General features: G+C 52.8%; 1 protein-coding gene across 2 annotated transcripts in view; it reads left to right on the forward strand.

The window, feature by feature from the left end:
- ASTN1 (astrotactin 1) overlaps positions 1 to 27,167 on the forward strand; it is a 267,008-nt gene that overhangs the window by 168,181 nt on the left and 71,660 nt on the right. For both annotated transcript variants that reach the window (XM_054587723.1, XM_054587724.1), the window contains exons 9-11: positions 13,683 to 13,757; positions 20,080 to 20,217; positions 20,737 to 20,887. In XM_054587723.1, coding sequence (XP_054443698.1) covers positions 13,683 to 13,757; positions 20,080 to 20,217; positions 20,737 to 20,887 — 364 coding nt within the window. The remainder of the gene's footprint in view (positions 1 to 13,682; positions 13,758 to 20,079; positions 20,218 to 20,736; positions 20,888 to 27,167) is intronic.

A 27,167-nucleotide genomic window follows, 5' to 3' on the forward strand; every position in this document is an offset into this window, starting at 1 on the left:
ACAGCAGAGACCACGTCTTGAGTTGAAGAGAGAGTTGTCTTCAGCAAGAAATGGCCTGTGTAAGGAAGCAGCCCCAAACCCCAAACTGGAAAAAGCATTAGGAGAGAAGAACAACAGCAACAAAAATCTGCGAGTTTTAACTTGTGCCTGGGAACGTTTTCCATGGAAAAGATGAGGGCGGCGAGTGCAGAATGAGTTAACACTGCCAAAGGGATTAAGAAGAATAAAAATGGTGTTTACAAATACACCCGGGAAAAGAAGCACTTGGGAAAAATAGGTCCATAAATAAGTAAAGGGGATTGAAATCTACTGCGTGCCAGTCTAACAAGAGGGAGGCACAGGATTGCTTTTTTGTATCTGTCTTTTACGTGAAAAATAACAGGGAAATGTTGAGAGTTGTGATGATTTCAGCAGGAGTCTGTCTCTGTGAGGCAGGGAAGGGAGCTCAGGGGGCAATGCCGGGGACAGTGCAGAGTTCTCTGGGGGACCCCCAGGACGCGCGGGCGGCCCGGCGCCTCAGCCAGCCATGCTTGCTCCTCGCCGACCTGCTGCCTGTCCGCCGCGGCGGCCGCATCCCAGGCTTTCCCACCCAGGGTGACGGTGTGCCTGCCACGTGGAACCCTCTCCTCTAAACAAGCCACATTCTCACACATTCCCAGGCGCTCCCCCCTTCCTGGACTGGGACGCCCCCTCTTGTCATCATCTAACTTCCCCTGTCCCAATGTCACCTCTGCCCTGTGCCGCCCCTTTTTCCACCCTGGAAAGCCAAACCTTTCCTCTCCCGAATCCCACCCCAGCCACCTTCAGCTCTGTGGCATTTCCCTGCCGGTCTCCAGACCTCTGTGCCTCGCCGTCCTGCGTCCCTGCCTTTCTCCTACAGGCCCAAGAGCCTCTAGAGGCCTGGCCAGCTCTTTTCACCCTGTGGTCCCGGCGTCTGCGTCAGTGCCAGGCAGGCAGACAGTCCGCGGCCCAGGCTGTGTGTTAGCATCTCCTTGGTTGTGTGGAAACCTGTCCCTGGACACGCCCCATCTCAGACCTGGGATTTAGTCCTAACTAAATCAGGGCGTGCCTCCCCGGGGACTGTACTTCCCCACGCCTTTATCAAATCTCTTCATAGTCACCCTTCAAAACTGGGTTTCTTCCATCCTTTCTGCAAAGCATTCTTCAGCCCCAGAGCTCCGTGGGTCCGTAATACCCGAAATAGTCCCCCCAAAGTGAGTACATGATGTCTAGTGCGTGGGTTTCCTGGGGCTGCCATAAAAAGTGCCACGAACAGTCCTGGAGGCCGGAAGTCAAAGCCCCGGTGTTGGCAGGGCCCCGCCCCCTCGGCAGTGTCTCTGCCTGCCCTCCCAGCTCGCGGGAGCCCCAGTGCTCCTGGCAGGGGCGGCACTCCAGGCGCCGCCCCCGTCAGCTTGGCCTTCGCGTGCATCCCTGTGTCTGCACAGGATCACCTTGGAGTGGAGACCCATGTCACTCAGTACGACCTCTTGGAAACCAGTTCACCTTCACGGACCCTATTTCCAAGTAAGGTCACGTTTGCGGTCCTGGGGCTTGCAGATACTACGTGGAAGGGATCCACAGGGCTCCTGCCCTCAAAGGATGAGCACTGGGCAGGGAAGGCACCGGAACAAACAACCCACACGTCACAGAATATGTGACAGGTGCAGTGAGGGGAAACGGAGGGCTCCTCAGGAGGGACTGACGCGGGGAGACGAGCAGGCGACTTGGAGTCTGGGAACGGGGGCCTCGGAGGCTGGTGCAAGTTGGACCTGAGAGATGAGAAGGCACCAGCCAGACCCGGAGGGAGTAGGCGCCCCCGGGTGGTCCAGGGGAGGAAAGAGCCCAGCCCCTTCCAGGAGCCGCCAGCCCCCGTGGCTCGGGCTCAGTGGGCCGGGCGAGAGGGGCTACGGACAAAGTGGGTGCGGTGGGCAAGGGTGGGAGTGGGGGGCTTGAGGGCCAGGACGGGACTTCAAAGGAGGGGAGTGACACGGTCCAGTTCCACCCCTCGCCCCCTCAGGCAGGCCGCCGTCAACCACGGACGCTCAAGGACCGCCCTCCTCGCTCCAGAGCGCTCACGCCAACCGCGATCGTGTTTCCGTTAGTACGAACTCTGTGAAACAGAACCTCACCATCTTTATGTTCGTTCATCTCTGAACCCCCAGAACACAGCGCTTGGCTCGTGCCAGCTGCAGAATGTGTGTTTGTTGAACAAATGGATGAATGAATGGTCTTACCTCATTTATCTTCTACAGGATTTTTGATAATTTAACCTCTCCAAGCCTCGGTGATGTGATCTAAGACAGGGATGGGGCGGGAAGGATTGTAAATGATCGATCAGTAGACTTGTGGGTATTGCTGTCTCTTCTACCCGCATGGCCTCTGTTTTCGCTCCCAGTCAATCTCCGTGCTTCCTCCTCTTTTAACGAATCGCCGCCCTGCTTCCCTAGCTACCTGCTGCACATCTTGCAGAGGCTCAGAGCTGAAACTCCACCTTTGCGATCCTACCTTCTCCTTGCTGCCTGGGAATGTGGGTGTGGCCTCATCAACCCCCCAGGCCAGTGCCACTCAGGGGTGCCCCCAAGCCCTCTGGCAGCACCTTCATGGAGGGCATACGCCAAGGTCGGAGCAAGGACTTCAGCCTTTGGGAGCGGCGGGCCTGAGCCCTGAACCTGCCAGCCATTGGCCGTGACACTCTAGCTGCTACTATGTAACCTTGCTTTCCCCGTCTGTTAATTGGGAAGAATATAACACCAATGCTTTTCTCACCTATTACATGGGAACAATATAATGCCTATACCTCATGGATTTTTTTTTTATGGGAATAAGGGAAATAATAAATGTAAAGCACTTAAATGTCCCATAAATAATGGCTTGCACTTGCTCTGTCATAAAAGCTGACAAACAAAATGCTGTGGATTGTTTACGTGTCACCTTGATCCCATTAGACCATGATCGGTGACAGGGACCCAGCCTTTTATCTCTCTGTCCCAGAGCAGCCCACCACGTCTGGCTCATCAGAGGTGCATAATAACTGCTTGAGGAATGACTCACTACATTAATGAAGTCCTTGATGGCAGAGGGTGCCTATTAATCATTTCCTTGCCCCTCAACAGTGTTTACAAAGTGTGTTTTACCTGGCGATTGGTTAATTAATATTTTTCAAGTAAATAAATACAGGAATAAGTGAACGAGGGGTTCAATTAATAGTGAAACTTGCTAAGTATATGTTGAACTGAAACAGATTAGTAAAGAGGACAGGACTTTGGGGAAAGGGCAGGCACTCTGTTCTGAATACAAGCCCTTGGTGGGTTTTGTGGTGTTTCCCTAGTCTCTTTCCTTCTCAGAGTCCCCTGACCTTGCATCATAGAAACGTAGGAAGCTCTCTTCTCCTGTGCATCCTCTGCCTCCTTCTCTCTTCTCTTCTCTTACGTCAGTGCTGCTCGCTGTCCTTCCTTCTGGCTGGAGTGTGTGTGGCTGTGGTGGAGGAGGGGGAGCCCTCATGTGCACCCTCCTTTGTGCGGGGTTGGGGAGAGACCACTCAGCAGTGAATAGGTGCTGAGCTGTTTTTCTTGTACGGAGATGGAGTCACACAGACCCATTACCAAGCTGGCATCCTGTTCCTTTGTGAGCAAGGATGGGTGTCCAGGGATACCTGGCGCAGGCTGTGCCCACGGACAGGAGTAAGCGAGACTAATGAGCTTTCAGGGGGGTTGAACTCGAGACCTCGACTGCATTAGCCCAGGGTAAAAGTCAGCTGAGCCTCGTTTCAATTCGGAGTCTGCAGAGGAGTGGGGGAAGTTACATTTAGAAAATGACAAGTGTATTGTAGTCATTGAACTGGAACTGTATTTATTCATTCATTTAATCTCCTTTCAGTCCTGTGAGCACCAGAAAAAGGAAGGCGCGGAAAGGTTAACTGTGCGGTCAGTCTCACACGCTGGCGAGGGGCCGGGGCCCAGCCCTCAGACTCGCATGGGGATCCGTCCGACTCCAGGGCCCACCCATGGAGGTGGAGTTGGGGGGTGCTTCCCAGATGGGAGTGGTCTGCGGGGGACCCTGCTCTCCGTGGCTGGGTCTGCAGGGTTGCCTTCAGGGTCCGCAGCAGCTGCGGGGACTTTAGGAGAAGGGGAGCAGGCAAGCAGTAGTGAGTCCTGTCAGCCGCCTGGCCCCTGCCGCTCGCCCCCAGCGGAACTGCTGCAGCTGTGGCAGTGGGTGTGCGTGCGTGTGTGTGTAACGTGCACAGGCACATTCATGTATGTGTATATGTATGGGGGCGGTTGTACCTATGGATGCATTCGTGAATGCATAAAAACCTCAAATCTGTTAATACTCTTAATGGAAATGTTGATCCACTGACATAAAATGACTAGCAGTATGAAGAAACAAATGTACGTCTGATACAACTGTAATGAGATCTGGGGATCTTAATTCATCAAGAAGGGGGACAGGAAGGAACTCGGTGTGCTTTCTCCCTCATGGTTATTCGGGAATTTAAAAAGTGGGTCTAGTCAGTGCTCAGGCTCGATTGCAGTCACTTTTTATGGCAACTGTCTTAGGGAGAACGAGACTCATTCATAAAGATTCACTGCGGGGGGGCACATGAGTGGGGACAGGTTAGGTTGGCGGTTCTCAGCCTCTTGTGTGCTTTAGGATCATCCACCTACCTTTTCAGAACTACCGGTGCGTGGTCCACCCTGGACATGTGGGATGAGAGCATCCAAAGCCCGAGGCCGAGGCCCGTGTCCCTCCATCCTTTATTCTCCGACGTGCTTCGTGTGGATGCAAAGGTTTAGCGTGGATCCTGTGTTTGTGACGTGTCTATGTGTGTGTTAGTCAGCATTCTACAAGGAAACAGAACCCAAAGGATGCAGACCATATAGGAAGAGAATTATCGTAAGGAACTGGTTCATACAGTTGTGGAGGTTGGCAGGTCCCAAGACGTGCAGTCAGCAAGCTGGAGACCCCGGAGAGCTGATGGTGTGGACTCGGTCTGAGTCCGGAGGCCTGAAACCAGGAGACTCAATGACACACAGTTCCAATTTGAAGGCCAGGGGGCTTAAGAGGCAAGAAAAGGCATGTTTTATCTTGAGTCCAGAGGCAGAGGAACCCGAGGTCTCACTTAGAAGGCCGTTAGGCATGGAGAACGCTCTCTTACTCTGGGGAGGGCCTGCCCTCCTGTTTCTTTCAGGCCTTCAACTGCTTGCACAAAGCCCACCCGCCTAAGGGAGGATAGTCTGCTTCACTCAGTCTCTCCATTCCAACATGAATCGCACTCAAACATAGAAGCACCTGGAATAATGTTTGACCAAATATCATGGCCCAGTCAAGTTGAAACATAAAATCAATCATCATAACATATGTATTTGTTTTTATCGCCAATTTTGGGGGACAAGGCTGAACCTTTGAATCCAGAAAATGGGGTTGGGTGGAGACATAGCAGTTTTTTATTTTCATTTAAAAGTCAGTTTTATATGCTTCTAAAATTTTTTTAGGAGAAACCCTGCTGGAATTTCAACATTTAGAACCAGCATTCCTAATAATGTGTGAATAATAGCTGTCATTTATTCAGAACTTATTAAATCCAAGATTATTAAAAGTTATTTGCACATATTAAACAATTAAATCCTGTGCAGTTGTGGGCTGTTGTTATCCCATTTTACAGCTGAGAAAACTGAGCCACAGAGAGGCAGACAGTGTTTCCCACAGTTCTATGTTTAAATGAGGTCATTTATATTATACACACACGTACACATACACAAAATTTAGAATGTAACTGCAAAAGAGGAATTGATTGAAAAATGAATAATCGAAGATTATCCAGGATCTGAACTTTATTTCTGTACACTTTGTTCAGCACGGTGAAGCTTGTGTGGAATATGCTGTCCCTTGTGCTTTCTGTTCTAAAAATGAAGAAATTGAGGCTCCGGGGTGCTCTCAGTTGCATGAGGTTGTGGCACCAGAGGGAGACTGGTTCGTAGCTTCCACCCAGCGCTCCTTTCCTGATATCCCAACGCCCACAGACGTCCCAGGGCAAGTCAGGGGGGCAGCCCTTGCTGATGCCTAGGCAGGAGCTCAAGCTGTTGATGCCTAGTTACCTGAGGGAAAGGTCGGTGGGCGCAGCCGGGAAAGCACGCCAGTTGCCTCTGTTGCCAGGATCCTGTGGGAACCAGATCAGCAGCCGAAAGGGAGGATGGGTGAGGCAGTGTTGGGGCTTTGACAGGAAAGAAGACGGTGTGAAATGAAACATAGAGGCGGGAGAGTAAGCAGAGCGGGAAAACGTGGTTTGATCATTAGGTAGTGTTCCAAGCCCACTTGAGGTCAGTGGTGGGGGACTTGAAATGCGCCCAGTCGGTGCGGTTGCCAGCTGCGTTCGTTTGTGCAAACGCAGAAACGGAGCCTCGGGTGGCTGAGTCTGACCAGCGTGGAGTGTTCCAGACAAGCACGATCAAGCGACGGCAGGGAGAGCGCCGAGGCTCCCTGAAAGGGGAATTATGTTAATGGATCACAGAGCTGAATCTGAGTAAAGGGAGGAGAGAGTCCAGGAGGTGGTGAGGGTCTCAGTAAAACAGCGCTGCGTGCGTAAAGGTCAAGTCTCAGGAAGGCAGAAGAGGGGCGTGGCCTCGGGAGGAGTGAGCGGGAAGGTCCTGCATTAGGGTTGTTGACGTCTTGACGGGAGAGATGGCAGCTCTTGGTTATCTTGGCTCTGACCGTGGGAGTGACAGGGCAGGACAGGATCACTTAAGGAGAAAAATGAAGACATCGAGTGTTTTTAGAATTAAAAGGATCGTCTTAGTGGCTACCGAAGTCACCAGAAATCATGGAGAAGTGCCAGAGAGGACAGTGGGCCAGGCTCTGAAATGGGCGGGGGTGGGGGCAGGAGAGGAAGTGGGTGGAACAGTCCGATGTGAGGAATCGATAGCCTTGATCAAGGGCCCAGAGTCCCTGGGGAGGGAGCCAGGTCTTACACCTCCTCCACCGGCTCCAGGGCCTGCACTCCTAGCTTTGCTCGCTCGGTAACTAGCAAATGTTATTTTTCTTCATTAAAAAATCTAAATACATTTGTTCAGCTCTTAGTAGACACTAAATAATGAATACAATCACATCAATGTTCAGTTTTTCTTTATGTGAAATTTACATGTTTACGATAAGGCAAGTTTGTGAAATAGACCATGAACATCATGATCTGTTTTTAAAATGTAATGTTACAAATGCATTTTCTATTCACCAAGGGGAATCTTAAATTTTAATTATAATGAATTTATATTCTATGTGGCAGACATTGTACTAAGTTATATATGTGTTTGCTTAGCGACTCTAGGTACTATTTTAGCCACATTTTATAGATAAGGATACCAGGGCTGGCAGAAATTAAGTGACCTACCTGAGGTCGCATATTGCAATGGGGAACCTCGTCCAGGACTCAGACGCCAATCCGTCCGACTTACAACCTCATTTGTGATGCCGTCTCGTTCTTTACTGAGTACCTGCTGTGTGCTATTATTACTCTAGACAGTGAGGATATAGCAATGATAATGACAGGGCCCTGTATATCTGAAGGGGAAAACTATAACTAAATATATAATAAGTTAATTATAGTTGCAGGTTATTAAAGGAGCACGTGCAGGAGCATCTAAGAAGGAGGCACAGCCTAATCTTGGGGTGCCAAGGAAGGTCTGCTTGGGGAGTTACTTTTAAACCAGACTTGGAGAATAGTGGAAGTCATCTGAGTGAATCAGAGAGGGAGACATTCCAGGCAACTAGACAATGTGGGCGAAGGTCTCCAGGCCCCAAAGCGTCCTGTAGAAACTTTGGGCTTCCCCGTTCTTATGATTGAGCTTCTGATGAAGCCACAGGTTTACCAGGTACTCTCGGCGTCAGTCATTGCAGTACTCGCCCCCTCGCGGAACCGGCGCTGACTGTGCAGACAGTGAGAGACCGCTATCATCCCATCTCGTCACCGGGCAGCCCGAGGCACGGGACGTTTCAGCCAACCGCCTCTCTGGAGGAAGCATTTTTTACCACTTTCCTCTCTACTTCTCCTGTATATCTTACACACGACCCTTTTCCAGCAGCATTTTAAATAAATCTTGCTTCTCTCTCTGTCACTGCTCCCCTGTTGCCAATGCATTTACCTGGATAAGGGAAAAAAAAGCATTTGCTCCAAAGCGCCCACACTATGTATGGATGTGAAATCCTGAATCCTACACGAGGGCCCCGCTCTTCGGAGTAGCCGGGCAGACACGTTGGAAACCAGACTTCCACCAGACACTTAGCCTGATGTGGGCCGCGAGCAAGCTTAAGAGGGCGGGCTTTCATTGAACTACGGACAAACCCTGGTCATTTGTAAAATTCTCTCTTTAGCAACAGGTGGAAGAATATAGAAGTTCAGAAGAAGCTCCTAGGTCCTAGAAGCTCATCATAGAATGCCTTATTGATCATTGCCTTCCACCGAAACATTCTTTCTCTACACTGAACTGTGTTCACACACTGCAAGCATACCCACATGTAGCCTCTCTACCCTCCCACTACTTTGTTTCTATCTATCCATCCATCCACCCATCCACCCATCCACCCCGCATCTATTCCCCTCCTCCTTCCCCGGCACTAAGCTCTCCACAAGGCAGCCTGTCCGACCACTTCCAACCTCGTTTCCAGGTGCCACGGTTAGGTGGAAAGCTAGGACCAGCAGTTATTCAAAAACGTCCTTTGAAGGACTCTGGTCTTGAGCAGAAGCGGTCGCTTTCCGCACCAGGAGAGCCATCTGTGACGGGATCGTCCAGGCCCTTGGCCAGCCTGGCCCTGCAGGTGTCATCGCTCAGTTGGGTCTCGAGTACCTCATGGGAGAAACACACAAGTGACCAGTCAGGCCAGCGCCCAGCCCAACGCCAAGACTGAAGGGCAAAGCCTGCACAGCTGTTGTGTCACAGGGCAGAGGAGCGAGAGTTGAGGAGAGAAGCTGGGAATCTCAGTGGTTGCTAGTGCTTAGGAAATACCCTGCATGAAGCTGTGGGACTGGGGGTGACAGAGAGAAAAGAAAAGATTGCTGATTGTCCTGAGCACACGCAGTTTGCTTGCGTGTCCTGCTGGCTGCTGCGTTTTCATGACAATGACGCTCCTCGGGGAGCAGACTATATGTTTCTGCTTGAGGCGGGGCGTTGGGGGCAGGTCCCAGCTGGTTCCTTTGCTGGCCGCTGGCGGGTGAGGCTTCTGCCATCTGTAGCTGCCCATGGGCAGTCTTTGGGGTCTTGACTTGTCAGAATGAAGACATAAACAAACAAACAGACTTCCTTCTGGGTTCTGATTCTACTGATTTTCCTAAACCAAGATGTGACTGGCTTGCCCAGTGCTGGACAGAGAACGTTGGTGTCCACGCATCGAAGCTGAAGTCAGGAGACGGAGGGTTCCTTCCACGTGCAGGGTTCATCTGGCCGACACCGCCCCTGAGCTCCTCAGTGGGTGCCCTTCCCACGAAGCCGATGGCACAGTCGGCTCAGTAATGCCGCCCACTCGGGCAGAGGCCGCTCTTTTGTCCCCAGGAGCAGAGCCAAGTTCAGGTGGAAATTACTGTTTTGTTAGACCTCCCCTGCCCCCCAGCTCCATCCGTGAAGACCAGAGGGGCCTGGCCCTCTGCTAAGACTGGCCCAGGTTGCTCACTGGACCCGCGAATCCCAGGGTCGGGCTTCCTCGTGAGCCGGGGGAGTGTGCCCCTGGGGTCTGCGCCTATGAAGACAGGAGCTGGAGCCATGGGGGCCCTGTCTCCAGGACGTGCAAAAGCCATTGGGACCAAAGGGAGCCTAGTCCGTGAGGAACAGAGCCAGGAGAGGAGGACAGCTCCAAGGAGCCTGAGCCCCGACTCCCGCGTCCCCAAGGCAAGCCCCGCGAAGCCCGTGCAGGTGGCACAGCGGGGCCCGGCCTCTGGGGAGGCCAGCTCCGTTCACGTCCGGGACACACAGCGCCCCACACAGGCCCCCCTCCTGCCGGTCCCCGGTAGCTCAGCCCTGGGGGGCTGCTGGTGCTTTTCGGTCCAGCTCTTCATCACGTGTCCCTACCCTTTCCTGTAGGGCCACTTGGAGCCCCGCCCCGCGCGCCGCGCCGCGCCGCCGGCGTCCTGCCGTGCACTGCCAACAGCCAGCCTTCCCGGCACCCGGGACGCACGCTCTGACGGGACGCACGCTCTGACGCAGCCGCTGTCACCGCCCCTTAGCTTCTCCCCCAGAGCTCCATCCCTCTCCTTTTGACCATTCTCTTCTGCTGGCCTGGACATACGTGCATTTCCTCAGAAAGACTGTAGGGCAAGAAGACCCTCTGTCCACCAACTGCTGTGGTCTGGTACCGCAGTCCACCCACCACAGGCCCTTCATCAATATTGGCTTAAATAAAGCAAGTAAGAATTCCCATTTCTCTGACAGATCATTCTGGACTAGAGGGAAGAAAGTGAGTGAATTCTGTTTTATTCCTTTGCTGGAGAATTCTGCACCTGACTTCTCTTCCCCTTCACGATACGCTTCTTCCTCTCTCTGTATGTAATGGCATTCCTGTATAACCAGCGCCCTGCAACGTGATCGCTGGGTGGGACGCGGGTGGGGGGCCTGGCCTTCCCTTACGCCCCATTGCCTTCCCTCCAGCCAACACACACACATTAACAACCTGAGTTAGAGCAAGACACCGCTTTCTCTAGGGAAACGGAGGGCGGGGGTTCTCCTTCTTAGAGCATTTATAGTTGACTCAGGTAACTAACAAATTGACTTACTAACAAATGCTTGTTTGACACTAAATGGCAGGCGCTGTTCAGAACACTCTAACTCTATGAATTAGTTTCTCCTCATGGCAGCCTTAGCAGGGGTTGAGAACTACAAGGACTGCCCTCAGCCTCGTTTATACATGAGAACATGGGGACACGGGCGATTAAGGGACTTGCTCTTGGTCACAACACGACGGTGGCAGAGCTGGAATTTGAAATAGGCAGGCTGGCTCCGGACCCCGCGTCCCAGCCACGGCGCCCTCCCCCTCTCAGTGTGACCAGGGCGGGGGTCTGCGCTGCCCGTCTGCCCTTTAGGTCACCGCTCTCGCCATCTCGGCCTCTCCAGAGCAGGAAGTCCCTTTGACCTGACCTGCCTAGCAACATGGTGGCATGTGCTTAGTGGCCCTGGTCTCATTTCATTATCTATGGCTTGAATATAGGTTTGTTTACATTATTCTATGCAATTAATTGCTCTTGTTGTAATCATGCCCATCCTCAAATTTGGCTCCTCAAAATATACTTTCAAATTACCTAGGAAGCATGCCAAGAATTTACTCTAATTGCACATTATACTGTACCAGTTTTGAGTACTAGCGATGACTCAAAGGCAGAATGTATGTTATTTGAAATCATTAAATTGATAGTAAATAAAATGTGGTTTTTCTCAAAAGAGAGAGAAAATTGCACGTCTGTCTTATCTCTTGGTTGCTCTTCCTAGGTGTCTAGGAGTATATGGGACAAACCACAATTTCTAGACTTTTTCTCAAATTAAGTCATTTTTTTTTTTAGCAGCTCATAAACTGCCACTTACCGTTGAACAAAAAAGAACCCGACTTAAACCCTACTCTGTGGGTTCACCTTCAGTGAACAGAACAAAGTATTCAAAAACACATGGAGGAGAGCTGTTTGATGCAAGGGTTATTCATAGGACAGTGTTTGGGTACTTTTTGGAGCCAATTCTAGTGGCCTCAGAATAGTTCCAAATTGAATTCCAGGAATAAACTGTTTATAAATAGTGAGCATAAAAAGCGAACGCGTTCATCCCGGCCGCTCCTGCATGTCCTGCCAATGGCCTCCCTCTGCAGCGGCTGGGTCCTCGCAGCAGTGGCTCATTGGTTCGCTGGTTGGCTTACCTTGGGGTCTCAACCTCGTCACACCCAGCGCCCGATTTTGTAACAAATATCGTAACCCCTTTCATAATCCTAAAGTGAAATTCATAGATAATAAAAGCTCTATACAAAAAAAAAAGGTCAAAAAATAAATATAATGCCTAGCAAGAAAATAATTTGTAATGCTATAACTATTTTAATGTGTAAATGCCTTGGTAATATTAAAAAGGAGAAGTATAGTTAAGAGACATTGGTACCCAATGCGGAGTCGCCATAATGTAATCTCTACAAGGACAGTCTAGACTGATGCAGAGCGGTGCCGGTAAGCAAAGACCGTGGACGGCCCTGGAGGCCATGCTTCAGAATTATAAACAAACGGCAAAATTTCTCAGCAACGATGTATAAACTTCCCCCAGTATATGTGGTAGCTCTGCACCCGGAACACTCCTCACATGTTGAAATTGAACAAGCTGCTCTGGGCTTATGTGCAAATGGAGTTAGCAGCTGAGCTCCGATAATTACCAGCAGGTTTCTCCCTTGTAACTGTGTGACAAGACGCTTGGAAGTTTGGAGGACACAGGGGCTCGGAAGTTTGGAGGACAACGGTTTGAAACTTGTCGTTTGCTGAGCTGCCCAGAGCACGGCTCCGTTCAGCCCTCCCAGACCTGCCGTCTGAATGTCACTGGTGTTCTCAGCCATTGTGTCACCTGGCTGCCACAAGCTTCCCAAAACGCCTTCCATTGGGTGATACCCCCACACCCCACTGACAGCCACTGCTTTGGTTAACGCCTAGTCTTAGGTTTAGCCCCCAATAATTATGTTGATTTATTCTCCTGCCTTTGTGTAGTCCGTGCCAACTAAAGACAGGTCTACCGTAAAATCCTCCATAACTGGGCTGTTGGGTTGGCGTAATTGGGTCATATGTGGGGACTGCGAGTTCCATGAGAGCAAGGGCTCAGTTCGTCCAGCGTGCAGAACACCTAGGACCCAACACAAGTCCGCGCTTCACTAAGTCTCGCTTGAATGAGTAATTGCGGGGTTGGGCTCTTGGTTAGCGAAAAGATATATCCTATTTGAAAGCGGTAGTTGTATTACTTTCAGATATATCCAGCACCTACATGCTCACCAGGGAGACTGGTTAAGGATGATTTTAAAAAATACCATTTCTGTTGCGACATTGAAATTTTTGAAAACATCTGCAACCGGAAGACCCAGAATCTTGATGTCATTCTGAAAAAGAACGTGTGGAGGACCCCCGTGAGCCTTGACCTTGGCTTCAAAGTTTTGCTTAATCTTCACAGTGGTCTGTGAGGCAGCTGTTACTAACCCTGTTTTTACAAGTGATGATGTTATACCCAATAAGACAAAGAATCTGCCAAAAGTCAGGCAGTTGGTGCACAGCAAAACAGCACTTGAACTTGAACTGTCTGATTTCAGAGGCTTCTCTTTCCCCAACAAATCATGCTGCCCCTCTCTTAAGTGAGGGAAAGTGAAGCTTCCCTTCAGTCCACATCTGAAGGGCCGTGAATTATGAGGACAGGAGGTCCACCTTAGTACGGTTCTGCTCAATATGTAGTTCCACGTGCCATGTCCATTAAATTTCAGTGTCCTCGTGGGTCAGTGATTACTCCATGGATCCTGCCCTTGGTTGGCTCCCAGCATTCAAGCTCTTGTGTAAACTGACATTAGTGAGAATCCTAAGGACAGGGACCCGGGACGGTCCCCGTTGTCTTCAGGCCTCCAGGATCTAGCTGGGTGCCCGGCACAAAGTGGACGGATGTTCGGGAGTGTTTGCTGAGCCTACTTTAACTGAATGATGTCTCTCCTTTTAGGCCTTGGCCTTACACAATATTTCAGCGAGGCTTTGACCTGGTTTTGGGAGAACAGCCTTCTGATAAGATATTCAGGTGAGTGGCTGTCTAGGGACTTGCCTCCGTATGTCTTCAAGACCCATGTCCCCATTCCCCACTGAGCTTGCTTTCCCAGTAGGAAAGTGTAAGATGGTGAACGTTTGTATCCGTCCCTTTGCTCTCCCAGTAACAAAAGCATTTGTCCCCCGGACTGTGCCCGGTGACAGCAGGGTGGCTTTCGCAGTCATGCCGATTCTGTCTGGGTCCTGGCTTCCTTCCTTGCCTGCTCTGCAAACCCCAGTAATTCACTAAACCCCTTGGCGCCTCCAGTTTCCACATGAGTTAAACGGGGCCGCATTGCCCGCCTGTGCCGTTGTTAGGAGGAAGACAGGAGGCAAGGCAGGGAGGCCCCGGCACAGAGGCTGTCACTGCGCATGTGGCCCACTGAGCCTTCTGCTTCTCCACTGTGCGCCTGTCCAATTCACACCGTCCTCACCGAGTCGTAAGTTGCTCAGAAGGAATCTCTCCCTTCCCTGCCTCCCCCTTCTCAGCTCTACTTCATTATTCCTTTATCTACCACCCTCCTGATTACATCGGCTGTTTCCACTCCCTGTGAAATTTCTACCTACATCCCTGGGCATAGCACGTATTAGAAGTGAACAAGCAGAGGACGAACTTGGATTCTGGCCATGAACTATTGGCTTTTCATAAAGGTTTAATTCACGCCGGGCTTTAGCTGGAACACATCTTTATTTCTAAGCTAAGATCTGATCATCCATTTATTTCGTCCATTTATCCCCCCCCCGAGCCGCATTTGCCGAGTACCCACTAGGTACCAGGGACTGTGCTCGACCTGGCGGTGTGGCTAGGAATGCATCACCCTCCACAGGAGTGCCCTCTGGTGGAGGAAGTAAATAGTCCTGCTGGAGTGTCTGCAGGCAAAGGATGCGCTGAGCTACCACCTGGCGTTCCAGAGGAGGAGGAGGGGTGAGCGGCGGGGCCAAACTCACTTCCTTTCACGGCCCGCACACTGCGTGCTGAGCTCACATAATCACTGCTGCCTTTCCAGCTGCCTCCCCCAAACCCTCCTGCCAGCCAGTCCTGGCCCAGGTGTTAGCTCTGCTCCTGCGTTTGCTCCTGGAGGTGGACTGGACTTGGCCGCGGCAGTGCTCTCCTACGGCCCACTCTTAGCAAGTGTGCAGATTTACAGCGTGGCCGTTTTGCGGGGCCTCCCCTTCCCCTGCTCTCTCCTGATTCTCTCTCCTGGGCCAGGCGGAGTCACGTTTGGCATTGGCCGCAGGCTGCTTTTGAGGGTTTGTGCTACCAGCGAAGTCAGCTATAGTCCTTAGACTCTGACTTGGACATTTAAACTTTGCCGCATGATTTATCCTTTGGCTGACTCCCTCCCCATTTGCTTCACTGCTGGCCTGCCAGCGCCTTCCGAGGGAGATAACCACAAGGCAGATGGGGAGAGCCTGGTGGAGCGGGGCTGATGACCGCGGATGTGTTCCCACTCCCCTAAAAGACAGAAGCGAACCCTCCGAAAAGCAAGGTCCTTCGTGAAATTGCTGTTAGAGCAGAACTTGCACAGAAACTGTTTCTGTCCCCACATGCACCGTTGACTCTGCAGGTTTGTTAGCTGCCAACCGGATGGGCCACCGGAGCTCTGCGGAGGGGACCGGCTGTGTGGTTTGACCCCGGCAGCCCGCCCTCTCGGGAGCCAATGTGTTAATCAATAAGTGATTAATCATTTTGGTCGCTGGCATGACAGTAACAAATCTCTCCGATGAAATCAATGGGTCATGATTTCCTGGTTTCAGGTATTAGGAACTTGAACCAAAACCACTCTGGGAGCTGAGCAAACCAACTGCCAGTGGCCTGGAAAATCCCATGACCCGGTCAGCGAGCGTAATTTCTTAAAGAAGCCCGTGACTATTCGTTTGCCGCTCTGCTCACCAGTGATTTCTGATGAATTCCAAGCCAGTGCCCGTTTCCCGGGACTATGGAATATAATTTAAATTTTGACATTCAACTCCTTCCACAGTCGAATGCCAATATACAACTCCCTCTTAATAGTCTGCTTGTCTCCTATAGAACCTTCCATTCTCAGCTGCCTTCTAAGTGATGCTCTGCTCCCAGCACTTGAATATTTTGTTCTCTGTGCATTTGCCCCTACGCCCTCCTCCAGCCAGAATGCACGTGCTCTTCCTGGTGCAGGCACCGCCCGCTGCCGTGGTCTGCACCACGTCTCAGCTACACTCAGCGTCTGCGGAGCATCTGCCATCATGCGGCATGGTTTCAGGGGCTGTAGCTGTGACCAAACAAGCAAGACTGAGGTAGTCCCCAACCTCACGGGATTTGTGGTCTCATCCAAGCATTATGCTCCCGCCTTGACCCTCCAGGGTGAGAAGACCCCTCACAGTGTTTTAAAATGACCAGTGATCTTCCCTGGCACCAACCAGTTCACCCAGAATTTCTGGGAGGGGGGACCAGGGCTTGAGTGGTTTCTTAGAGCACCACGGTAATTCTCAACTGCACTCAGGGCTGAGACACACTGCTCTCGAGCGCCTTCAATCCACAATGAGGTCTCCTCCCTCGAAATTTCTGTAACACACTGGATGTAATACTTATTTGTCAGTGATTTTATTTCATATTTACTTTAAGTTGCCTATTTGTTTCTACAATGGAATGGTTGTCTTACTGAGGGAAAGAGTAATATCGTATACGTCTTTAATATCAAATTTTGAACACAGTAAGTCTTCAACAAATACCTGTAGATGATCGTTTCAGCTATTTCCTAAGGACTTGGAACCAGGATAGGGGAAGATCTGCTCCTCAACCTTACCTTGGTGATATGCAATCCTGAAGAGTCTGGGAAGGTCTAAGCTATACTCAGAGGGTCCAAGGAGAGAAACTGAGTCTTCTAGTTAAGCCCAGTCCGGTGCTGAAGATGCCCTTTTCCTGGTGGCTCAAGTCACCCCGCTGCAGTGGCAGGCATCACTTCAGACCAGATTTCTACCTTAGAAACCCTCCTCCCGAGCGTGTGCCTGCCCACCAGGGACCCGTGCCTCCTCCCGGAATGGCCGGCTCTGGGACAGAGGGGAGACGCCAGGCCATGAGCGATTTGTCCACTTTCCCATGTTCCCCTGCATGCCCAGCCACAGTAGGGCTGCTCTCTGGGTAGCATTTGCATCTGAGCAGAAGTTTCAAGCTCTGGTGTAACAAGGCCGTGCGCAGGACTCAGCCTACCGCTGAGCCACCAACTGTGCTGGTCCCCGCCAGCTGTCGTGAAAGAAGGCCCAGCTTGGGAAAGCATTCCAGATGCTCACCCATCTTCTCTTGGGTGGCTTTTTGAAGCTGTTCCTGCCAAATCGGCATGAATGAGGGACAGATGAGATTTCAGGACACAGCTTTCCTCTGACAGCTTGTGCTATATTTGGTGTTCGGAGTTACTAGATTTTGCAGATAAAAGGAAATTTTAGAATTTCATGGGCATGAGCCAGCATGGGCTGGAAAGCCGCGGAGAGCCACGCTGGAGAATCAGACCCACCCGGCTCTTTCCCAGTTAAGGGAGGTGACCGACGAGGGGCTCCTGAATGTCTTGATCTACTAGGAGACAAATGTGCAAAAGGGGGCCCAGCCTCGAGGGCTGTTGGGAGGCCGAAGGAGACAGGTCCACCGAACACTTGCCCTCTGAGAGTTCTCAGTAAAGGCGAGTCTCACCCCACGCCTCACTTGGCTTTCCCTGCAGGGTTGCACCTTGACCCTGCCAGAGGGGGAAGATGACACTGTCTTCCTTATGAACTTGGCACAGTGTCATGTCTCAGAAGCTGCTGTGCCCTTTGGAAGTTCTTCCCAATGCTAAGCCCAGATCCTCCTTGGCCCTTAAATCCATTCCAGCCCCGAGGTTCACCCACATCTTGCTCTCAAGGAGGGACCGTCTTCACCACTGCTTCTGCCTCTATGTTTGAAATCAGAGATCACCCTCAGAAACCTGGGCAAACCAAAGAAAGGTCTGCTTATTGATTAGTCCATAAATATGTATACAGTGATCTTTTTGGGCCAGAGATGGTGTCAGAGCACTGTCCTCTGCCATCCAAGAGAGCACATTCTTCTGAGTGGTGGACACCTGAGAAGATGGGCACAATTCATCACCTCAGAGCAGCCAGGGACCGAGTGCATGTGCACAGAGGAGAGAATCCTTTGCTCAGTGTGACAGTTGAGTGTGAAGGTCCTGGAGGGCTTCCTGGAAGGGGCGGGACTTGAACGGAATCTTAAAATGAGTGGGACTCCAGGAAAGAAGAAAGGGGAGAAAATTCAGGAAGAAGAAATACTAGGAACTAAAGCAAAGAGGTGACAGTTGAGGGCATCTGTAGGGACTGGAGTCAGATTGCACTGTAGGGGCACGAAGTGACATCTTTGGAGAAATGGACCTTGTTCTGTGGGCCCAGGTACCATTAACAGTTTCACTTGAGGACAGATATAGTTTGCTTTTTCCTTGGAAATATTACTGCGTGCGGAGGAGGAAGGGAAGACGGAGGTAGATGGACATGGACCGCTCTCTTCCAAAAGAAAAATTCACCATCAGCAAGTGCTGGAACCGCCAACCATTCCCTAAAACCTGTTACATAAATTCTAAGCTACAGGCCACAGATTTGCTGCTGGGCCTCAGTGCGAAACGTCTAATTTTAAAACCAAAAGAGAAAACAAAAACTCTGTGTCCCAATAAACGCTCTCCTCCCTGGCACCATTAAAACTTGGACATGTTCTCTGTGAAACAGTCCGAGACACGCAGCATCAGCGGCCCCGTGAAAATGTTGCCATTTCAAGAACGTTCTTTACAAAATGCAGCGTGAACGCAACAACTTGCACATTGCTGCCTCCATCCCACATTTACCCTCAAAATCCCAGAATCCAGGCACCTTGGGGCAATTCCTTGCCCTAAACAGGGGCTCCGTGATCTTGCCGGATGACGCGCGCATCAAAAGGGCTGTCAGGCCTACAAGTTTGCCAGCTGCTTACATAAGAGTTGAGTGGCGGGTCTCACCTGCTGTTCCCCCAGCGACGGGCTTCCCTCACCTGGTGCAGCCCCCTGCCTGCACACACCTTGCCCACCTCTTGTCTCAGGCCCCTGTGGATGGGAGAATTGAGCGCCTCCTTCAGAGCTGCCTAATGCAGAGGTTGGCCCCGCAGGCCAGAGAAGTGAGGGGCCAAGAGCAAGGCGGTGAGTGGAGGAGGTCGCCCAGACCCTGGCCGCCTCCCGCTTGCTCAGCGTTTCTGCCTCTCCCGGGCCCCTGTTTTCTCACAGCTGCCCGCGTGCCAAGGACTGACGTCAGGGAGTGGGCGGGCCTCGGTCAGCGGGCGCGCTCCGTGGCCAGATTCTAGAGAGGACTACGTTTCTCCTACGAGAGCTCACACCACCTACCCGGCTTTCGGGCATCTCGGGGCGCCTGCGGGTTCTGGAGAGAAAGGAGCGGGTTCGGAAGTGGTTCTCTGGACCAGCATGCCCGTGGAGCCCTGCAGGGCTCTGCAGGGTGGCACGCACCCTCCTGCTGGGTGCCCCTCCCCCCACCAGGTTGGAAAGGGACACGCCCACCTGGCTGCCACAGCCCTGGGATGTCCCACCCACACTGGCTGATATCTGTAGACTAGGTTTGACTGTGAACACGGAGCCCTTGAATGCCTTTGAAGTAAAATGAATAAGTAAACAAATAATCTCTCACGGTCTCTCTAAGCTCTCCCTTGAAATGCTGATTTATTCTTTTATTCCTTTTAGCCTGTGTTACTGGAATGAACAAGTACCCAAATCTTCCCTAGCTCGAAAGTTAAGGCCATTAGCTGAGGGCAGGAGGAGGGCGCCAGAGAATACCTCTGGGCCTGTTTCTTTCATCCCCTCCTCTCCTGCTTGGCTCGGTGCTTCAGAGTCCCTGTCCCCGTCACTCAGAAGCCGGTAGGGGGGAGCGCTCCTCCTCCTCTCCTGGGTAGCATTCCTCCAGGCCCAGAGAGAAACCGTCACTACCGCTGCGCGCGTGAAAATCGAGGGCTGGGGCAGCGGGTGGCAGCAAGTCTTCCATTAAAACGCTTCCCGTTATATCCGACTTAAGGCAGGGCAAGCCCGGCTTCGGATCTGAAGGAATCTGGAACTCGGTTTCCTGTGACTTGATACAAAACAAACCGCTTCTAACAGCTGACGAGTGGGTGCCATGGCAGGGTGTGCGCGCGGGGGGCCCTCTGCCTCCCCCACACTCCATCATCTCACCCGCAAAGTGGCCATTGGCTCTCCTTTCTGCAGAGGACGCGAGGGCTGAGAAGGTGCCAGGTCCTCCCAGGGGGCGGTTGTCCCCCTGCCCTAACCACCTGGCGTTGGGTGTCCCTGCAGATTCACCTACACCCTTGGGGAGGGCATGTGGCTGCCCCTCAGCAAGAGCTTTGTGATCCCACCAGCCGAGCTGGCCATCAATCCCTCGGCGAAGTGCAAAACGGACATGACAGTGATGGAGGACGCCGTGGAGGTCAGGTGAGTCCAGCCTTGGGCTGCTGAGGCCCGGACCTGGCTGGGGAGGCTGAGTGAGAACCCGCCTGAAGGGCCGAGGTGCCGGGAAAGGGATCCTGACCAGCCGAAGAGAGAAGCTGGCGGGCTGCCTTCACATCCCCCCGCCCCGCCGTGCAGTGGCGGCATCCACTCTGTCTGGGTCCATATTGCACACCCCAGGGCTTGGGCATGGGGAGAGACCGTAAAAGTAGAACTGGTAAGCATTTCCCACATTCCCTGTGGACTGACAGGCAATAATATGTTAATTTCCTAGCCCAACTGAGACCTCCTTCTCTGACCAGGCGTTACAACCTTGGCTCGATTCCCAGATGTGGAGAATGTCTATAATTTGTCAGTCCAAGGCTCAGCATACAGTTGATCTTGAATTTTTGTGAGAGGAAGACGTGACCGGATTGGCTAGGCAGGCACGTGGAATGGGGCGCTGGCTGCTTGTTGCACGTGGCGTCCCCATGACTCTTCCCTCTCCCGCTGTTCTCCCCACAGAGAGGAGCTGATGACCTCGTCCTCCTTCGACAGCCTGGAGGTTCTCCTGGATTCCTTCGGGCCCGTGCGCGACTGCAGCAAGGACAACGGGGGCTGCAGCAAGAACTTCCGCTGCATCTCGGATCGCAAGCTGGACTCCACTGGCTGTGTGGTAGGTCTGCTCTGGCCAGCTCGTAACGGGGGCGGGAGTGGGGGCGCGGCGCAGGATCAGACACAGTGCCAACGTACAGAAGAGAGGGTCGAGAATAGTCCTCCCTCGTGGTGACCGCATCCAGGTTGTGAGATTTCTCTTGACAGAAGTGAGAAGCTAATCACCCATCAGTAAGTCAAGAAGTTTATACGGTGCACCTGCTCGGTGATCTGCAGCTATCCAAGAGAAATCTCACGAATTATAGACATTGATTCTTTCTCTCCTGTTGCAGTCTAGTTGGTGAGGGACACCCGCAAATGATCTGAGAAGTATTTAACTGCTTAACATTGATTATTGACTCTGATAGGAAATATACTATACTTACTCTAATAGGAAATTTTGGTGGGGGGAACTACCTGTGTCTAGAGTCAAATCACATTGTTTGTAATAGGAAAGTTTAGGAGAAACCTACTTGGGTAAATTATGCCAACAACGGTAGAGAAAAAATTAAAATACATCCTGTTTGAGGCCATGACAAGGAACCCCTACTTCACCAAAGGTGGCCGTCTATTTTGTTATGTGTGTGGACTTTGGCTACGTGTGAAATATGAGAAGCTGTGGACTAGAACGGCCGTGTGGACTAGAGTGGACTAAGTACCTCCCGTGCCGTGACAGGAGGCCTGGCTGGACCGGGCCAGTAAATGGGGACAGGAGCAGATGGAACCACACGCTGCTGGCGCGCCTTGATCTTGTCACTTTCATGCCCACGACACTGTTGTATGCTTCTAGCCCTTTCCTCTTTCAGGGGCAGGGAGATGCAACCCCCACAGGGAGGAGAGGAGAGGAGAGGAGAGGGAGCGGGCGGACAAGGACGGCGGGAGAGCCAGGCGTGGAGTTGGGCACGAAGGAGGGGGAGGCGGTTCACGGAGACACGCTGTTTGGCAGTGTCCCCAGGGCAGGGCCCGGAGCTCCCAGCCCTGGGGCGATAGGGGGCCTCGCCCTGCTTCCCAGCCTGGCAGTTATGCCCTCAGAAGGGCACCCAGAGCAGGGGCCAGCCGTGAGGATGCTGGGCCGGTCCCGGCACTCACACCGTCCTCTTCCCCGTCCCTGGGCACCTGCTCTGCTCAGAGAGCCGTTGTCCTTCAGAGAGGGACATGCACCTGGAGGCCAGGTGGGGCTCTCTCATCTCAGCCCTAAGGCCTCCCAGACGTTCTCAGATCGGGCAGAGTTGACAGGAGCCTGATGCCTCAGAGAAGGGGGAGAGATGAAGAAGAGAAAAAAGAGAGATGAAGAAGAGAAAAGAGAAAGAGAGAGAGCTAAGGGCCCGTGAGGCGGAGAGCCTGGCAGACCTGTCGAGGGAGGGGGCGGTTAAGAGGGCGGACTTTAAGGACACAGGCAGAGAAGGGCGCCCTCCCAGCTGAGTCTCCCAAAGGCCGTCTGGAGGTCAGTGCCCACCCCTTCCCTGGGGCTAGTCCCCTTCCAGGTGTCTTCGGCGATGAGCTCTTAACTCGGTCCCTCAGGAGGCACGTTCACTGTCTAATGCAGTCCCAGGCGAGACACTTTTATTAACTTACTTATTTATATTTTTATTTATTTTTTACTGTTCAGCCTGCATTTCTTCATCCAGATTTCAACCTATCGCTTGACACTCCTCTCTTAGGTCACTCTTCGTACTAAAACGCTGTTGATGCACAGGCGTGGGCATCCTTCCGCCCCCCCCAGGCCAGCCCCCCGCGAGTCTGAGCGTGCCCACGCGCTCACGCATGTGCACACAGATAGACTCCCCATCTCTTCCTGCTCCGTGCCTCTTTCCTGAGGCCCTGCGGGTCTGCCTGTCCAAAGCCTTCAGTCGGTGACGCAGCCCCTCTTCCTTGGCGTCGAGCTGTGCAGATGGAGTCTTGTACGTTTAACACTGTGATCTCTGAGAGAAAACTAGCAGGAGTAGTTCTGATGGATGTGCATTTGCAGTTAAGAGTTGGAGCCACTGCAGAGAGCCACCCTACGACACCAGGGCTTGCTATTAGCATCCTTTGAAGTCACTGGTCCACCCTGGGGGGAGGTGGGGGGAGGCTGACTGGCAGGCGTTCAGCAGACTGTTTTCCCTTGGCTCCGAAGCACAGGATCCCTGACGCAGGTGGGCTGATGGGCCGGGAGCTGATGGGCCGCATCATGACTCTTGTGGCCCTACTGAGAAGTAGGTTAGGGTCTTGACTTTGAGCTGACCTGACTCCCCTGGGCCTCAGTGCTGTCCCCAAGCCCTGGGGTGTGGCAGAGTGGTCCCCTGTCCTCTGGACGTAGGCCCAGGACAAAGCCATCAGCTGTGCCAGCTGCCTTTGTCCTTTGTCTTCACACAGGAACCCTGCCATCGGGCTCTCTGGGTGCTGAACTGAAAGGCTGCTCAGGAGAAGGCATGTGTTCACGAAAAGAGAAAGAGCACAAGGACTGAGAACCCAGTGGCCCTTCAGGAGCCTGGGGGAGCGTGTGGGAAGAGACAGAGTGTACCTCTCATTCTCCTGTCGAGCACACGGCAGACGGGGCGGGGGGGCGGGGGCCGCTCCACCTCCGCTGCCAACCTTCCTTCCTCGGAAGGCAGAACACGTTCCTCAGTTCTGCATGGACTCCCACAGGGTTAATTGCTGCCCAGTTAATTGCCCTATTGTTTATATGGCCTCTGAGGACAGGAAACAAGTGCCCGTGAAAGGCACAGACCTGGGCCAGCCGAGCCGCTGTCGCTCCGTTCCAAACCTGGACACCCTCCAAAAGCGGGGTTTGCTGACCCGGCAGGCGGCTTCCCAGGGCAGAGGCCAGCCCCCCACTGCCGATCACTGGGCCCCACTTCCACCCTTGCCCCCCTGTGGCGAGGCGAGCGTGTCATAGTCCCTGCCTGGAAGGCACGGGGCATCCATTTTCTGGTCTGCGGAGCCCCGCAGGGTCCTGCGAAGTTATGGTATTAGTGTCCTGTTGCTGCTGCAACAAATTACCGCGGGATCCATGGCTTAAAGCAACATTCATTTATGTCTTACGGCTCTGTCGGCAAGAGTCCAATATGGGTCTCACTGGGCTAGAATCAAGGTGTCAGCAGGACCACACTCCTTTCCGGAGGCTCTAGGGGACAATCCATCCATTACCTTGCCTTTTGCAGCTTCTACAGGCCGCCCACCTTTTCTGGCTCCTGCTCCCCTTCTTCCACCCTGCAAGGCACCGCGCTGCATTTTCCTGACCACTCTCCTGCAGTCCCCGGCTCTCCTCTTCTGTGGTCTCTTTCCACTTTTAAGGGATTACATGGGCTCACCTGGGTAATCCAGGATAATCTCCCATCTCAAGAGCCTTCACTTGACCTGCAAAGCCCCTTTTGTCAAATATAAGGCTACATGTTCACAGGTTCCGAAGATTATGCTGCAGGCGTCCGTGGGGGCCGTTGGAGGAAGAGGGCGGCGGGGCAGAAGCTGACCCGGCAGGCAGGACTGTGGCCCAGCCGCCCCCGGCATCAGCCAGGGCATCCATATTCTGACCAAGCCTACCTCCTGAAGATTAATATGAAACTTCGAAAGTTTTGAGCCCTGGCCGCGTGGCTCAGTTGGTTAGAGCATCGTCCTGATGCGCCCGGGTTGCGGGTTTGATCCCCAGTCAGGGCGCAGACAAGAACCGCCCAGTGAATGTAGAAATAAGTGGAACAACAAACTGATGTTTCTTTCTCTTCTCTCTCCCCACCCTCGCTCCCTCCCTCCCTTCCCCTCTGACTCTAAAAATCAATAAAATCAAATAAGAAAGTTTGGAAATGATTTCCAGGGCTAAAACATGGCCGACAGCCCTTGAGGCACGGCCCCTTCCTCGTCGTCAGGCTCATCCTGAGCGCCCCCGCGTGCCCTTGCTTTGTGGCGCGCCTGCTCAGGTGAGCGGCTGCTCCTGGGAGGGCGGGGGCCGCCCTCCAGCTTCCGCACGGGACGCAGGGCCTGCCTTGCCGGATCAGGATGCTCTAAGGAGCTCTGAATCACCCGGCGACCCCGCCGCCCTTCTGTCACACGCTGTCCGCAGTGGATTCCCACCACGAGTGTCATTTCACCTCTCCCGGAGCACAGACGTGCAGAGAACATTACAGAGGACCCCCTCTCTTCCTCCGTAGGACAGGAAGCGGCAGAGTGTGCCCCCGAGACTGGCTGCTATCGGGGGATCGGGAGCCGGGAGCTGACCCACAAGGTTGATTCCATCGCACTTTTCCCTTTGAGAAGCCCTGACTGGCTCAGGCTTCCACGTCAGAGTGTGTGAAAAATTCGAGAGAGACTGCTATTTGGGAAAGAAGTTGGAATGCCGTGCAGGAATGGAGAATGCATTTGGAGTAGGGATTATGGCGGCAGGTTCTGTGACTCGCCCCGGTAAGGTGAGGCAGGCTGAGGCACAGGGAGGCTTCCTCTTCTCGCGGGGCTCCGAGCACGCCTCTGCGTCCGTCCCCGGTGCTCTCTGCCAGCAGCGCCTCCGCCCGCCGCCAGCGCTCAGGTGTGTGCGTTTCAGGCTGGGTGACAGCGGTCTAGACCCCGAAGTACTTAATTCATCAACTCAAAGCCATTGGTAGAAAAGGCAGGGAAAGAGGGTGAAGAAAAGGAGTTGAACGGAGAAACCCATTTTAAGCTCATTAGCAAATGATGCCTCAGACCAGTGATAAGGGAAGAAGCCACGATCATCTCATGAAAGGTGATTAACCTTGTATATTTTAGAGGTCACTGAAATTTAAGCTCATTTATTAGACCTTCTGCATGAGGGAGGGTTGTTGCCACAATACAGAGAATTTTCTTGTTGAGCCTGTGATTTCTGAAGGCGCCGGGACTGCTCAGTGAGACCTATGCGAAGCGAGCACGACCTTGGGGCGGGGGCCTGAGCAAACGGTTCTCTTTCAAGGGGGCGTCCGCGTGCCGGGACAGAGAATGGCCAGCAGGGCGAAGGGAAAAGACGGGCTCCTCCTGGAGGCAGGATTTCCCTCCTGAGCCTGGGCTCGGGCTGCAGACACTTCCAGGAAGGGGGCGTGGTCTGGAGCCTGCACTTCCTTTGTGTCCGAACAGAGGTTTTGAGGGGCCCAGAATGTGACTACAGCAGCCCATGCAACGGCGGGCCAGAACCAACTGCCCCGTGGGACAGTGACGTGGTTACCCTCCTGGGGGAGTGGAGGTCCTAGTTCAACAAGGGTTAAGAAGAAAACGCTATTTTCGGCTTCAGCTTTTTTTTTCCTTCTTGAAATCTTTCAAAATGTTTAACTGAACCGCAGCCGGAGTCAGTCACAGTGAAATAAAGATAATTGCATCTTTTTCGGTAATGGGGGATCTTGCCTTCCGTTCAAGGTCATTGCTCTGGACAGTTTGCAGTGTTTTGTCCTATAAATACACGCACCATACTATGGGGGGGGGGCATATCTGTGTCTGTGTGAAAGAGGAGAGAGTATAGGCTGAAGTTATAAATCCATAATTGATTTCAGAATATGCTCCAGGAGTTTCTTAAAACAGCCAGACAGATGAACAGCGAATCTACAGGATTGTTTTACTTGGTTGACACAAATAAATCGGGGTTCCAGGGGACCCAGATTTTCTCAAACTCGAGAAGCAACGTGGCTGAGTGGAAGGGACTTGGATGCGCCTCGGGGTCAGACGGATCTAGGTCAAATATCTGATTCCCCACTCTGTGACCTTAAACAAGTTACCACCTAATCTTTCTGAGGTTAAGTTTGGCCTTCTGTAAAGTGACAGGAAAAAAAGTCTGCCTGTGTTGGTGGCATTGAAGGTAATGTATGTAGACTGTCCTGCATGGTGAACTGCTTAGTCCCTAAGAGCTGTTATTATTTTTAACTTTGCTCACGAGAAAGGCAAAATCCAGGCCAGCGCACTTCTCTTCACATCTCCTAAGACGATATAAATATCAGGCGGTCCAACCTGGCACACCAGTGTCGTCGAGACACCGGGGCCAGCCAGGTGTGGATGGACGTGCTGGACTTTGGAATCCTGCAGCGAAGCCCGCCTGAGTTTCGCTTGGTGGCGTCTCCGTCTAAGCTGCACGCGATCGGGCGTTCGGGAGGGGAGCAGGTAGCTGAGGACATGGGTTGGGGCGCAGGACCTGGAGGAGATGACATAGCCAGCTGGCACAAGGACTGTAGTCCCATGAGGGAGTAGCAGTAGGACTGGCTTTGCCTCCGCTTGGATGGCGCTGTCCCCGCTTTAGGGAAGGAGGAGAGAAAAAGAAGTGGCCACCACTGCGGCCCAGTTCATTCCAACGAAGCGGCTGTGTTTCAGTGCCGACCCCCCTGGCCCGGGCTGCCCCG

Source organism: Pteronotus mesoamericanus, unplaced genomic scaffold (genome assembly GCF_021234165.1).
Source record: "Pteronotus mesoamericanus isolate MK-2021 breed Mesoamerican mustached bat unplaced genomic scaffold, CSHL_Meso_final scaffold_1186, whole genome shotgun sequence".
Taxonomy (NCBI): domain Eukaryota; kingdom Metazoa; phylum Chordata; class Mammalia; order Chiroptera; family Mormoopidae; genus Pteronotus; species Pteronotus mesoamericanus.